General features: G+C 44.1%; 1 protein-coding gene across 4 annotated transcripts in view; it reads right to left on the bottom strand.

The window, feature by feature from the left end:
- Positions 1 to 14,861, bottom strand: part of RASSF3 (Ras association domain family member 3) — an 89,969-nt gene that overhangs the window by 9,753 nt on the left and 65,355 nt on the right. Inside the window, exon 1 of one of the 4 annotated variants that reach the window (XM_066992561.1) lies at positions 2,863 to 2,886. The exons of the other annotated variants lie outside the window; for them this stretch is intronic. Within the exon in view, the coding sequence (XP_066848662.1) occupies positions 2,863 to 2,871 (9 nt within the window). The 5' untranslated portion in view covers positions 2,872 to 2,886. Of the gene's footprint in view, positions 1 to 2,862; positions 2,887 to 14,861 lie in introns of those variants that run through there. 4 annotated transcript variants of the gene reach the window in all.

Genomic DNA, 14,861 nt, shown 5'->3' with positions numbered 1-14,861 from the left:
CCTGCCACCTGCAGAAGACCTTGAGGCACCCAACAACAGCAGAGCAGCAGCAGTAATAAACACATCTCCACCAGGCTTTGCAATACGCTCACGTCACGCTGTCCCGAAATGGCCGCCGAGCGGCTCAAGTCACACCCGCTCTGCGTGGGACTGCTGCGAAAGCAATTCCTCCGACCTCAAGCATTTCAAACGAAGCTCAAGGGAAAGAAGGCATTTCAGAGGTGAGATTTAGATGTTACAGCTAAGTACGTACGGCCTCGTCTTGTGATGGGTTCTGCCTGGCCTGACGAGAGCCGAAACCAGTCCGTGTCGCCTGGCGGCTCACCCAGCCCAGGACACAGCCGCCATTTCCTCCACAGCCCCATGCCCCGCAGGCACGCTCTGCCAGCCCCGATATGGCTCCCGGAGCATCCCAGCCCCCTGTGAAACACCCAGCCCGCACACCTAGCAAAATCTGAACGTTGGGAACTGCAAAACTGCCTTTCTGCAAAAGTTAGGCCTGGCGATGAGTTTCCTAGCCACAGATCCGTGTGCGTATCAATCACTGCAGAAGCGCAATCAGCAGAGCAGTTCATGTGTGGAAAAAAAAAAAAAAAAAAGGATTTTCCATACAAACCAATGCACAAACATTTCCGTGTCATTCTGGTCAAAATCAAAAACCAAACCTGAGGTAGGTGCAGCTCCTCCATCACTTAGCCAGATGATATTCTCAGCAATGGCTGCCATGTCGTCAGCGCTTCCTCCTCCCAGCCCAATTAAGTGTGTTTTCCTCATCAGAGCTCCTGGTCTCCTTCCATTCCCTGCTTGTCATGCTACCAGGTATTTCCTCAGCCCAGCACAGATGTGAAAGATAAAAATCTGATCTCAAGAAGACAGCTGAATACATCAGAATCCGTACGGATTGCGTCTTTGGGTCCAAAACACTACTTCCAGTCCAGGCTGTTAACTTCCTGGGAAAATCACGCTGTACGTCCCAGTGCTTACAGCGCACACCACCGATGGCCACTCGTATTAAAACCATTTCTCAGGTCACCAAAGCAGCAGTTCATTCGCGAATGAAATTCCTAAGCAACAGCTGCCAGCAAGAAGGAAATGAGGCAAGTGCTCTTGTTTTCCCAAGGGAAGTAGCTGGTCTTTCATTAAAACTCATGAGGCAATGCCTCTTCACAGTTGAGCTTCCTCTCCACAAAAATGGCAGAAAATGTTTTTTTTTCTTTATCCCCTCCACACCCCCCCACATCTCATTTATTGCATGACAGAAGTTTGGAGAAGAATCACTCTCTTTCTTACACTTATGCCCAGCACAAAGCCTACAGAGACCAGTTCATCACGAATCCTCAAGGAGCACAACTAAAAGTGCACAGACTACAATTAAAATGAACTGCAAGTCAAGTCGTGGTCCCAGGAAGGAATCACATCACATCTGGGACTTTCATAAAGTCCAAGTCCCACGGTTACTGCCAAAGCCTAGAGAAAGCTCTAACCTCAGCAGCTAGCAAGCTGCTATGGAATTAGGCTACGATACAGTTCTACAAACAAAAAAATACCCCAAGCCCTGAAGCCTTTTTCCTCAGGATCCTTGACTTGAGACAGATGCACAGCTTCCCCAAACTGCTGCTATGGACTTCTATTTATAGGGTGATACAAGAAGCTGCCTCTCCTCTATCTCACCTATTTCCACAGAATTTCTAGGAATTTAGTACCTTTAAGGAATGGGAAATCAAGTTCCTCTTAACTTTTTGGCCTGATAGACAAAGGAAAATAGAATGAACAAAAGGTAAACCTATCCTGGGAACATTACAATAGTTTTGTAACAAATCTAAACAACTGAACACCTGCGGCAGCTCAAGCCAACTTTTAAGCAATAGCAGTCCCTATCCCCTGTCCTCACACATCATATTAATCCCATACATACAGCGAACCATGATTCAGCCAAATGAATGAAGATGCGCTGATCTTGCTGTAAAACATGGCTAGGAATCATTTCTGAGTTAAAGCAGTAAAGCTTTTTGTCAAATGAGAAATGCAGCCAAATCTACATTAAAAAGTATATTTACATCTCCTTTAGTAATAAAAAAATGAAGCTAATGCATAGTATTTACATCCTGTTTGCATTTAAGAAATGATTTAACTAACATACATCATACAACAGAAGCCTAGTAGAGAATACAGGGAAGAAAACACTGAAATTACTTTTATCTCAATAGCTTCTTTCACAAGAAAAAAATGCTCCTTTTCCTACAATCTGCCAGCACTTCCACAGAAAATAAACCTTGCAATTACATGGTTTAGAAACAAACATTGTGTTTTTTCCCCATCTCAACTCTCCTGAGAGCAAAGCAGGTTTGCCAGCAACAGCAATTTCTCCTTCTATCCACACTCAGAAGACGCACCCTTCATTAGAAAGCCTGAGAATCAAGGTGGATACTGGTCATCTCCATCCACAAATTGTCAGACACACCAACATCCAGAAAAGCATGGAGGAAACAGCCAAATTAAAACAAAATACCCCACCCCAAACTAAAAAAAAAAAAAAAAAAAAAAAAAAGCAAACAGAGCTCTAAGCTCAGCACCTTCTCACGCAGCTGCACCTTGAAACGTTTGTGTCCTCCTGAACAGGCTGACACTGTTCTCTGGGTCAGGGAATGGGGCATTTTCTGACAGGATGGATGATGTAGGCAGAATAACCTCTGTATCCTGTTCAGTACCTTTTTCTTTCCGCACACAGTGTGACCCAGTTCCCACCCTCCATTCAGTGGCACACCGGGCAGGGAAGCAGTCCAAAACACTTTTGTTTTTCGGCACAGGCTTTGCTGACTCAAGTCTTAAATAATTTATCCTAACAGAGCAAGTAAGAACAACCTGCACCATGTCTTCCTGAGGCAGCAACAGCAGAAATGCCCGCCTGGGTCAGGTGTAGGGTCCATTCAGCCTGGTATTCCGCCTGCGATGGCAGCAGAAATGAAGGCTATTTCGAGAGAGCACGTGAGCCTTTCCTGCAGCCTCTCTGCTGGCATCCACAACTGCTGCAGCAGGAATGCAGAGGGTACCTCCCTTCCGAGTGCTTTTAGTCTCCATTTATGGACCTGCTGCCTATGCAAGCTCACAAACCATCTGTGAACCTGCCGATGCTGCCTGTCCCTGCACCTCCTGTGGCAACCACTTCCAGAAATTCACAACTGCAGTGTGAAGGACTGTCATCTGCTTTAAACCGATCTTCTGTTGAGAAAAAAGGAAACTTCTGTTATGAATACTGGGCATCCCTTAATCCTAATACTATAGGACATGGTGAACCCAAGTTTCACATCAGTTTATATATCATTTTTTGTGATTTTGTAAACTGAAATCATACACTTTTTTCCCTCTCTCCAAAATGCAGCGCCCCAGACTCCTTAGTCTTCTCTCCTGATACAGCTGCTCCAGTCTCTCGGTCATTTAAGCAGGGCAGCTAGCTCCAGCGTGCCTCTCCTGAGATGTGGTGAGCAGAGCTGCATGCAGGACTCACGACAGGTGCACCAAAGCACAGGTGATCTTTATTTAATAACCTGAACACTATAGATCTGCCAGAAATCCTTAACTAAGATACCTGTGATGCACCTTGGTGCCTCTGCCAGGGCACCTTCACCATGTTCAAAGAGAGCCACCAGCAACTACCACAGTTTTGGCGTAATTTTACAGGGTACAGGCATTCCAGTCAATAAATGCTTGTTACTTTCTGACTACTTCCAGTTTTTCCCCCCAAGTACCAGCACACCATGTGGTTTGGCATGCTAATGAAAGGGCAAAGCGAAGCATTTTCTTTCCTGCCTGACCTCCCTGATGTAAACATTCATATGTTTATATGGTGAACGCTTTTAATCAGCGGAGAAAGAAAACACAAACTTTAACTAACTTCCTTTTATTCATTTTAACAAATTATTTTCCTTTAAACAGGGGCAATATAAACACGGTTAACGTTCAGGCATTGTGAAAGGAAGGACAGCAAAAGAAATCTATTTGTTGGTGACTTTAACATTACTGAAGTTTCATTTAAGTTTATCATGACCTCACCTCTGAAAACCCCTAGTTACAAAGCCTGCCATACCCTATATGGCTGTACTTTAACTACTGGCACGCAACCCAGCTTTTAAAAGGCGGTCATTTGTTTAGAGTGAAAACCAACCATATGAAGAATAGTCTTCAACAGCTGGCATTAGTCTATCCACAAAGACACAGCAGGTTTTATGCAGATTTGCACTCTTTTTCTCATATTATGACACATTTTAAAAGCAATACATTACATGAGTTAAGTAACATTTCACAGCTGCTTCAATTCTGCAAATTACATCTACTAAAATTAGATGCAGGAAACATCAAATAACCTCCTTCCTTCGGGTCTTCTCTACAGAAAACGTGCGAGTTGATTGCTGACTATTTAAGCAGATAAGGAGTTTAATGAAGTAAAATGGATTGCCAGCCTCTCTGAGACCTGTACAACAAAATCTAGCTTTCAGCAGGCAGTTAGGAAACAAGCTTATACAAGACACTGTGTAGAAGTCTAATTAGTGTATCTTGAAAAGAAGGTTAAGCATCGTCTGAAAGCTGAGCTATTCATCCAGCTAGCAATCAGACAATGAGGTAACATTAGGACCCTGGGTCATTGCCCCACAGCATCTACACATGAACCTGAAAGGAAATCCAGCAGGACCCATCTAACAGGAGGCAGGAAGAGGCTGCTTGCAGCAACGCCCCCCCGGTTTTCAAATGCAGCTATCGACGTTGTACATCAAAACTGGCACTGGAAAACAACCAGCGGCTCCTAGGGAAGTACTGTGGGGGAACAGCCAGCCTGACGGAGATCTGCCATCTTCTCCCCATGCCCACTCTCCAGTCTGAGGCCCGCTGGGCCGTCAGCCTCCTCTGAGCAGGTGCAGGGTGCTGGGCCAGGCTTTTGAGCCATTTTACCTTCAGAGCAGCGATCCCCTCCCAGGTTTGGCTGGGTAGTTCACAGACTGGGTCATCAAATTATTTTTTAAGCCATATGACAAAGCCTGCCTGTGTCAAGAAAGAGTCATGGCTTCCTACCTAGGCCCAGCTTCAGGGCTTGGGTTAGAAATGGAGAGTCTGCACATGGTCATGTTCCCAACAAGCCCATCATTTCTGTTTGGATTTCTCCTACTTGAAAGAAAAATAACACAAGCTCTTAAAAAGGGCACAGTAGTCACTCTGACCTAGGAAGCATGATGCAATACATTGCCTCTTCTGATACAGCACAACCCTGACGGACAGCTTTCCCTGACCAAGGCCACTGCAATGAAAACAGTGCTGTTCAAACAGACCCGTGGTCTTCTCAAGCAAATGCTGACCATGAGGGTGAGTTCCTCACTGAGGAACGTACAGCTTCCTAAAAAAAATGAGGAAGCTACTGGGTCTCTCTTGGCTCATCTGCTGCTGACCTCACATTGGAAGCTTTTCTGAACAGAAAAAGCCCTCCCCGACCACATGTGCTTCTTAAGAAACCCCACGAAACTGAGCAAGTACAACTGAAGTCCACATTCTGAAGGCCTCAAAATCCCACAATAATCTAGGGGGAAAAAAACTTGCAAGCAATCACTGTTGTCTTTAACAGCATACATCCTCTAGGCCACTAAAAAGCTTAAGCATCTTCTTAGTATGTTGAATATGATTATGACAAGGCTTTCATATGCATTTACAGTCAACCTACGTAACCGGTGCTTTATACCCACACATCAGATGGTAAGAGACAAAAACTAACACCACGCCTGATGAAGTTTTCAGTGACTGCAGCTCTTTTTCTCTTTTTTTTTTTTAAACAGAAAAAGAGAGATTTTCATGAAATAGCACATGGGAAATATCTTTACTCCAATACTAGCTTTCTCACTGTACCTTGTGTGATTAACTGTCTACACAACTTTCACAGAAATATTAAAAAGGAGTCTCTTCAAAGAAGCTACCAGTCTCTTCAAAGAGGCATCCAAATGAGGTATTTCACAAAAAGCAAACAAAAGGAGACACCCCTGCAGACTAGCCTGTATGAAGGATTTTTCTCCCTTTACACTCCAGAAAATTTAGATCCCCTGGCGTACTTCATTAACAACTAATTGTGTAGTGACTGCACCCTTCTGTACAGCCTCATGTTTTATTACAAATAGGATAGTAGCCAAAAGACATTTCTGAAGAAGCACAGCACAACCGTTAGCTTCACCTACTGCTGCCAGGTATGATCTGGCAAAAATTCGATTTGGTATTACAAAAAAAAAAAAGGGGGGGGTGGAGGGTAAAGCGGGCAACCATCTCAACACCACCACCATGTACTGCTACGTTGCAACTTACATTAACCTTAATGATAGGATTTTACACCTTTCCTTAACATCTCCAGCCTAAAGATGTCAAATGCTGGATGGAAGCAAAAATAAAAACACCCAAACCCCTTTAGTCAATGATCTATCTATCTAAAGGCTGCAGCAAAAAGATTTTTTTGTTGTTCTTTTCCCCACCTGGGTTCGATTTGACTCAAGTTCCAGCTTGAACTCACTGAAGCTTCAGAGCTCAGGTTCAACTGCAGTTCCAGCAAGAAGGAAAAGAAAAGGAAGAAAGAAAGAAAGGGCTCGAGGCAGTCTTTTACACTGCTGCAGCTCCCTGGTTTAAGTTATTTTCATCTTGCAGATGATGAATGCAGTCACAGGGCTCCGCTGAGAAGTAGGTAAAGGCAGGAGGTATCTGGACCTCAGATGCACATCTCAACAGGCTACCCAACACTTCAGTTGTGAGCAGAGTGGGGCTGAAAAAAGGACAAGTTTCTTCACAACTCGTACGTTCTCGAAGGAGAAAGACAAAAAACACTAGTACCATTACAAAAATGGAAATCTGCCACAACCTTATCTGACTCAGCCCTTTTTGCAAAAATACACTTGCTGAATAGTAGCCGACTGCCTAGTTTCAGTATGAACTTGTTTCTCCACAATACACACGCATTTATTTCTCACAAATGAACCCAGATGCCTCAACTTTTAGAAATCCACTCTGGGACAATCTAAAACAAAAGAATTAGCATGGGAAAGTGTTTTTGTGTCTTGGTTCTTGTAGCAAGGTAACAAAAAGGTTACAGTTTGTGCAATCAACCACCACTCAGGTCTGCAGCGAAGAGAATCACAGGGCAAGAAGAAGTAAGGAGTAGGAGGTCACTATGAGTAGGCTTTCACAGGAGGTGTGAACAGAAGACCTTAAAACATGGTTAATGAGTATCCCACTGGAAAGCTGGATAAACAAAACTGTTCTTCTGAGGAAAGGTCAGGAGAACCGCACTAAGCCTGCCCTGGAGAAAAGGGCTTGCTGGCTTACAACCTGACTGCATGGCCCGACTCCAAACGCAAGTTATTTTGCCATGCTGGAGAATGGCCACCAGGAAACCAGAGAAGGGGAAAAAACTTACAGGCTTTGTTCTTAAGCAGCAAATGGGAGAATGTGTTGATTTTACAACAAAGTTCAGAAGTTGCTCTCTTTTTTCTTTCCAAACAGCTATTTCCCTGCTTTTATGGGCAGGATGTTACAGGCACAAGGAAACGCTGCTGTTACTCCACCTTTCCTTAGCCTCAACTTCTGTTTCAGGAAATGTAATTACGAAGCTCATGAAGACGTGAGATCTGTTAGCACTGATACCCATTTCAGGTGGAGGGAGAAGAGAGTCTACTATTTTTTTTCCCATTAAAAAAACCATACTTGTTAAAGAGCACAGGGAGAGTCAGGACCCACCACAACCCCCAGCAAACACCCTCAGAAGGCAGGGCACACTGAAAAGCACAGGTCACCACCTCACAGGCAGGCACAGGATAAGCTGAGAACAGTAGAATCAAAGATCATTTAGATAAACAACAAATTCTACAAAGCAAAACCACAAACGGATTTTTATTAAAAGTCCCCGAAATATTGCCATTAACATTTCCTGTACTCTAACAGAAAATATTGTCCTAACCTAAAAATCTTTGTTAAGTAATCAAAGAATGCCTTTCTTAAAGGCATTACTTTATAAATACACGTGTACATCAAAAACAAATAGTCAAGGGGAATCTCTTTAAAGTTGGAAAAAAAACGAGAATATATCTGTAACTCCTGACAAAGACAGAAGCGTTGGGCCTGTGAACAGACCAGTTGGTTCATACTGATTCTTCTACTGGGAACGTGTAACGCAGTCCCGGTAACAAGGCCCCTCCAACTGCAGGCTTGCCACGTGTGAGGGACCTCAGCCTTACATGCCCAAACCAAACCTGTAACAATTTTAAGAAATATATTTATTTTTTTTCTTCTGTTCCAAACTCGTTCAGTTTGGCCAGAAGACTGAAATTGATCAGGTTTCTACCAGCAGCTCCCTTGTGTAACCTGACTGCAGAAACTCTCCAAATTAGCAAAGGTTACAGGTTCACGTGAAAACTCTTCCGTAACGCCTAATCGCATGTGGGGAAAGGAACACATTGTCGTTTCCTACCCAGCGTCTTGGCCAGGCAATACCATATTATAAAAATATGGAGCAGGGAGCAGACCTGCCTGCTGGAGACAACAGAACAATACCAAGTATTCAGGTAGCATTGGCTGGTATTTTTTGGTTTTGTTTTAAAAAGGCACTCATTTAGCATCCAAACAATGATTTCCATCTCAGTGAGCTGTATTACAAATGCTATAAGTTACAGTAATGTAGTAAAAAGTGTCACATTTACACATAAATTACAAGGCATCCTTGGGCCTAAGAAAGTTCTCTCAAGATGGCAGAACCTGTTCCGTGACTATTAGGACCATTCATTTGTAAGTGCTAATAAAATCAGTAGATTTTTCACGCAATCGTACTTTACTAAGATTATTTGTTAGTAATTAAGTATAGTCGCTTACACAGGCTCCATAAACATCCCAAGGTGACACACACAGAAGCACATGTGTGCACACAGGAAAGACATGTTTGTGTTTTGTTGTTTTTTTCAAAAAATAACATGCCAACATCAAAGTGTGGAAACAGTGGGACTTTAAAGGGAGTTTATTACATGCTTTTAATCAAATGTTTTTTATGAAGCGAAGTGGGAAGAAGCCAGCCGCAGCTGGCTGTAGTATTATAAAATCAGCATTTCAGAAAAAGAGCAGAGGTAATATAAACAAGCGAACTACAAAGGATGCAAGTGATCCTAAGAAAAGATAATGCTGTGGGGAGTACAACTTGCAATGCCACCACACCTCCCGGTTTTGCTTCAGTAAGCCACATTCTGTATGCAGTTTCTCAATGCAGTACGTCTTAGTAATTTACATTATTGGAAAAATAACAAGAGCCCCAAACATACTACAGGCTTCACCAGACTGGGAAATGCCACATTTCTAGTAAGCCATGTGAAGCTTACTCCTATCCCAAGGAATGACGTTGATCAAACCCAGCACCATCCTGACACCGCTGGTGCTACGAGGAGACTCGTACTCCCAAGCAGCTTTACACAGCACGTAATTATACTCGAAATGAAGCACACCTGCTCCCAGCCACCCTCCCACGGACTCACGGTGTCGTGGGTGGTAGCGGTGGTGCCCAGCAGGGCCTGCTCCAGGGCCACAGCCTCCCAGAGCACCCGGAGCCACGAAGGGTAAGTCTAGACAAGAGATGCTCACCTTTTCCAACAGAACTGAGCCAGCCACGGAGCTACGCTCCTTTCCTGCTCAGGACACCCCAGGTGTCCACTGACGGTGGCTCTTTGCTTTCCCTGCCCACGCAGGACACCCACACCCCATCTGATTTTAAAATGCTTTGTGGGGAATTCCTGTGCGTGTGAGCAGGCAGGCGTGCTGCTGGGGAAGGAGTCCCGCTGTCGTTTTTGTTCGCTCAGACTTTGCAATAACACAGGTAACAGACTGTTTTCCACCGCAGAAGTGGATTATTTTATTACGTGCTAGTAATACATAATATTGGTGATAGGTAAGCGGCCAGCTGCCGGCTCCAAGTGGTGATGTGCTCTGCAACCTCCTGGGTGGGGCACAGGCTGTCCTCCCACAGGTGCTGCCGTACCAGCCCTCTTGGCCATGGACTGCGGTCATCAAATGCTTATCGGGATTCCTCCCAGCCAGTGCTCCTACCCTCCCTGCAACCTTTCTGCAAGTTCCTGCTGGTTGAGAGTAATGTCAGCACAACTGGAGATTCCTGGGAATGTTTCGCAAATCAGCTGTACATCGCAGGCTGAGCAAACCCTTTCCGAAACGTTACACATAGCACAGAAACACTACCTCTGCAACCATCATCTCAGCATTCTTGCGCTTTGGTTTACATTAAGTGCCACGTATCTGCTTAAGAGGATGTTTTGAAATACCGAATTATCAGGAATGCTGGCAATAGGATTCTAGATTTTCGCATCAACTTTTCTAACACTGTGAGATCTTCCAGATCTGACTGCTTCAGTTCAGAAAAACTACTCCTGCAGAAGGGCTACGGCTGCCTTCCACCACAACAGCTGTTTGCAAAACGTGATGTCTGACCACGTCCAGCACCTCGCTGTTAGCTGTGTCTTGATCCAAGCAGTTTAAATCACCGCGTGATCCTGGTAGCTCTGGAGCACAAAAAGCACTGAAAAAATCCGCTGTAGGAAGATTGAAAACTAGAAAGTAACATAAGAAAGAGGAGCTAAGAGAGAGCACAACCATCCTCATTTAGGTTTATAAACAGCAGAACACAACTCTCCTCCCCCCACCCAGACAGACTTAGAAACTGCAGCTTGCTTATTAGAAACAAGAGCCATCAAAATGCTGCTAAGGGACACCTGGCCCCTTCAGAGGCCTCTGATTTACTTTCTCTGCAGCTGGATGATGGGGAAAGTCAGTGTTTTTCACTCCTGCACTCAAATCGGGAATGAAGACCATTTCAATTTTTGCCATGAACACACACGTAGGTTCAAGGAGAAGCGTTTAATCTAGCAGTCTTTAATTACGTGCTTGGAGAGTGAAGTGCTGAGCAAGAGCAGGCTATCACCTGTACCACGAATTTGAACATGACCACTAAGTGATGGGTTTAGGTACATTTCATTATAAATAGGGCTATGGAAAGCTACAAAAGATGCTTTCTGTGGACAAATGCAAATTTGACACTTGGGTGTGAGCTGTAACAGTGATTTGAGATTATTTAAAAATCACAAACCACTACCTCTATGAATGAAACCAAGTGCATAAATACACATTGACTAAAACTGTAGCAGACATTTTTCACTTGATTTTAACTTCGATCAGTGCTAAATGCCTGAGCCAAGGTTCACAATACTGCATATTAATACATTTTCTCCCTCTCAAAACTTCAGCCAAGACTGCTCAGTCACAGCGGAGGGAAAAGCTGCAGGAAAAGGCTATTTTGTCCGCAACATAAATTCAGTTTAGTGTCTCTGGAGCAGCTGTGACCAACAAGGGAGAGCTACGGAGTCCAGAAGGATGACAGGGAACCAGTGGGGAAAGGTAGCACAGGCACAAGAAGTCAGGACTGTATCCTGAAGGAGATGTGTACGGCTGTGGTTTGTAAGCGTTGCTTAATTCAAGGACCTCCTACTGTTTAAATAAATCAGTAAACGCACAGATCTTTCTGAGCAGCACTGCTATACTTGTTTTCATTAACAGCCAAACAAAACCTCAGAATAAGCTTATTCATTTACGGTACTGAGAAAAACAGTATTGTTTTTCTTCACGCTTCACATAATACTGTTTTCCTCACGCACTTGCAAACACAGGCATTTTAAGTATTTTGTGGCAATTCTTCATTAAGCAACTGTGACTGTGAGGTTGGGAATAAAGCCCGGTCTGCAAGGTCCCTTACTGCAGAAACTGGAAGCAGTCCAGCGAAGGAGGCAGGAACCTCTCGGATAAATACTGCTCAGCAGAAAGGGATCCCATCTCTGGCCAGAAATGGAGTTTTAAGCAGAAAAATACTCACGGATGATTGCTAATGGCAGGTTCTCTCCTTTTAGGGGAGCTGACTTGTGACCTAAGTCAGAAAGCACCAGATCAGAAGACATTTTCCCTATACAGAGGAGGGAACAAAACAAGGGGAGCACACAGATCTGTATCAAAACACCCCAAATGTTTCCCTTTCATTCGAGCTGATGCAGTGGGCAGGAGGAGACACCTCTCACCCACGTGCCATAATTCAGAAATGCCTTTTGCACTCAAGATGCCTGCAAGTCGCGAAGTGGCACCCGGAGGCCTGGCAGGATACCCATCCCACAGCACCCAAAATGGCACAGGATACCTCTGCTTTAGGCAACTGAATCCAACCCCATACACGTTGACTTGGTGCCGAGCTGCATTTCTCCGAGCTCCTCTGCCAGCAGTGCTGCTGAGATGCACTCACACACCTGCCCGTAGGTGTTCCAGCTCAGAGCTGAATCCTACCCAGTGATGACAGCAAGAGGCAGGCAAAAACACAGAAAGATGGGCTGCTTTTAGTGTGTAACACAGTTAACCTGTGGAATCCCATGCCACAGAGCACTGGGGGTGCTACAAGTTTGCACAGGTTCAGAAACAAGTGGATAATTCACAAAAGATCAGCTAGACTGCGAATCACCACAAGATGGGAAAATATTTTGGCAAACCACCACTGTGTATGTCTGTGTGTGTGCCCTATTTTTCTACTCTTCCCCTGGCATCTGCTGTTAGCAATTGCCAGACGTGATGCTGGTCTAGGCAGACCTTGCTTTTGTGACTTCGCATGGCTACCCACACGTTCCCTATGCTTCACCTCCCAAGACGGAAAGGGAATTGTATCGCTGCATCGGGCACAGCGGGTCCTGAACCGCGGCTGGGCTAAACAGACAGATCTGCGCCGAGCGGGGAGGAACAGCCAGGAATCACATACTTCAGCCCTAGCGCCAAATGGACATCCTAAAGCCAGAACCATGAGTGGCAGTGCATTTGCAGATGGGAAGAAACTGTTAATGTGTTATTATTGGAAGGCATGTTCACAAACATTTGTGAAATACCGTAATAATAAAAAAATCCACGTTGAAATGATTAATTCTTTTAAAGCAAGCTCTGAGTGCTTTGCAGGAAATTTATGGCCATATGCCACCTTTTCCACAATAAGGAGAAGGGGAAAGACTCATCAAGATCAGCACCACACACTCTGCGTCCTGGATGAGGGAAGGAGTCTGTGGGAGGGATGCTGGCAAGCAATAACGTAATTAAGAGCTGTAACCTAACTCAAAGAGACAAGGAGGAGGAATAACTCTGGCTTTTCCAAGCCAGTGACAACTTGACTTAGTTATCCTGTGTTTTTAAAAATAAACAAACACACGCTTTAATGTGGTCATTTATACTAAGAATTATTTTATTACCTAGAACGTCCAATCCAGGGTAAGAGTGCCATGGAGCTAGGATTTGTCAAAAAAACTATGAAGACTATGATGAAACTGTACACTTAAGGCCACTGAGAACAGTTATACTTGACTGTACATGACTAAGCCCTGGCATATATATTTATATCTCATACCTCACCAGGAATTCCTCTAAACAAGTATTTATTCTCAAAAGATTTATGATAAACTAAAAGACGTGGGAGTTTGGGCTTGAATGAAAAAATAACCACAGGACCAGATGAAACACTGCAAACAGAGATCATGATTTTTCCCCCCCATCCCCTTTTAAAATAGACTGCAGCAGACCAAACTGTTTTAAACAATTCTTTCGAGAGCGCCTCTCTTGGGAAAAGAAGTTTATTTAGCTTTGCCTCACAAAATGTCTTGAAAACGTTTTCTTGCTTTACTATATACGTCTTAGTTATTACTCACACAGTTATTTCTGATGAAACATCTAGTAATTGCTTCCTTATCCTTGCTGATGCCTTCCTCTGTTTTTCAGCATGCCATCCTTCAGCCAGCAGACACGATGGGAGATACCTCAAGTTTAGCTAGACTTGGCCACTCTCCCCTCTCCCGTTCAAGTTTCGCCAACAACTTTCAGGTACAAGTCTTGAATCTGAAGTCATTGTGTTTTATTGTTAAAAAGCCCCCCAGCTTGTTTCAAAGCTCTGTTAGAAGGGCCACAGGGAAGGCAGCGGCACAAGTTTTCTCAGGCCCTGTCTGGGGAAAGTTGGGCAAATCCACCACGCTTATGGAAGACATTTTAGAGAGTAACAGTTCAGAGGTCTTAGTTTGAGACACACACAAAAAAAATGGCCAACGAGACCTTGACTGTCTCAAAGAAAGCCTGGCACTCCAAGTAACATGACAACCTTCACAGAAGCCAGATCTTGTTTCAACCCAAGAGGCAGATATGAAATTATTACAGCTGGCTCTCATTTTGACAGGTCAGGAGAGATCTGCAAATCCTACACGCTTATGGAACATGAGAATGAATCTATCTGGCCAGGGCAAAATGAAAAGCAAGAATTACCACTTCTATTCACAGCCTTCTAGGAGGACAAATTCATCTTTCCTAAAACCTGCCATTCAACTGCAGCAAGCATTAGCAGCCTTCTATAAAGAGCAAAAAATAATTAAAGGCATCGTTTCTGTCTGAACACACAGAACAGAACAAAGAGAAATGCAGGAGGTTAAGCCTATGACATATATGACCTTATCCAAGAAGGGAGACCAAATAAAGAGTGACCTCAAAGAAAAATTGGTTGAACTGCCATCCATCTTGCTGCACGGGATATTCAAAAACAAACAAACAAAAAACACCACCACTTAAAAGGATAATAAAGAAAAGCACAAGCAGATAAGGTGTCTGGTCAAGAGTTCAAGACCGCATTCAAGTTTCATGGGGTAATGAGATACTGCCCGGAACCCAACAGCACAGGATGCCCTTCCTGAGCAGATGAAAGATTACTGGCTGGAAACTAACGGGACAGCTTCTGTGCTCCTGGG

This window comes from Anser cygnoides, chromosome 1 (assembly GCF_040182565.1).
Source record: "Anser cygnoides isolate HZ-2024a breed goose chromosome 1, Taihu_goose_T2T_genome, whole genome shotgun sequence".
Classification (NCBI taxonomy): domain Eukaryota; kingdom Metazoa; phylum Chordata; class Aves; order Anseriformes; family Anatidae; genus Anser; species Anser cygnoides.
This window is presented reverse-complemented; position numbering and strand designations above follow the sequence as displayed.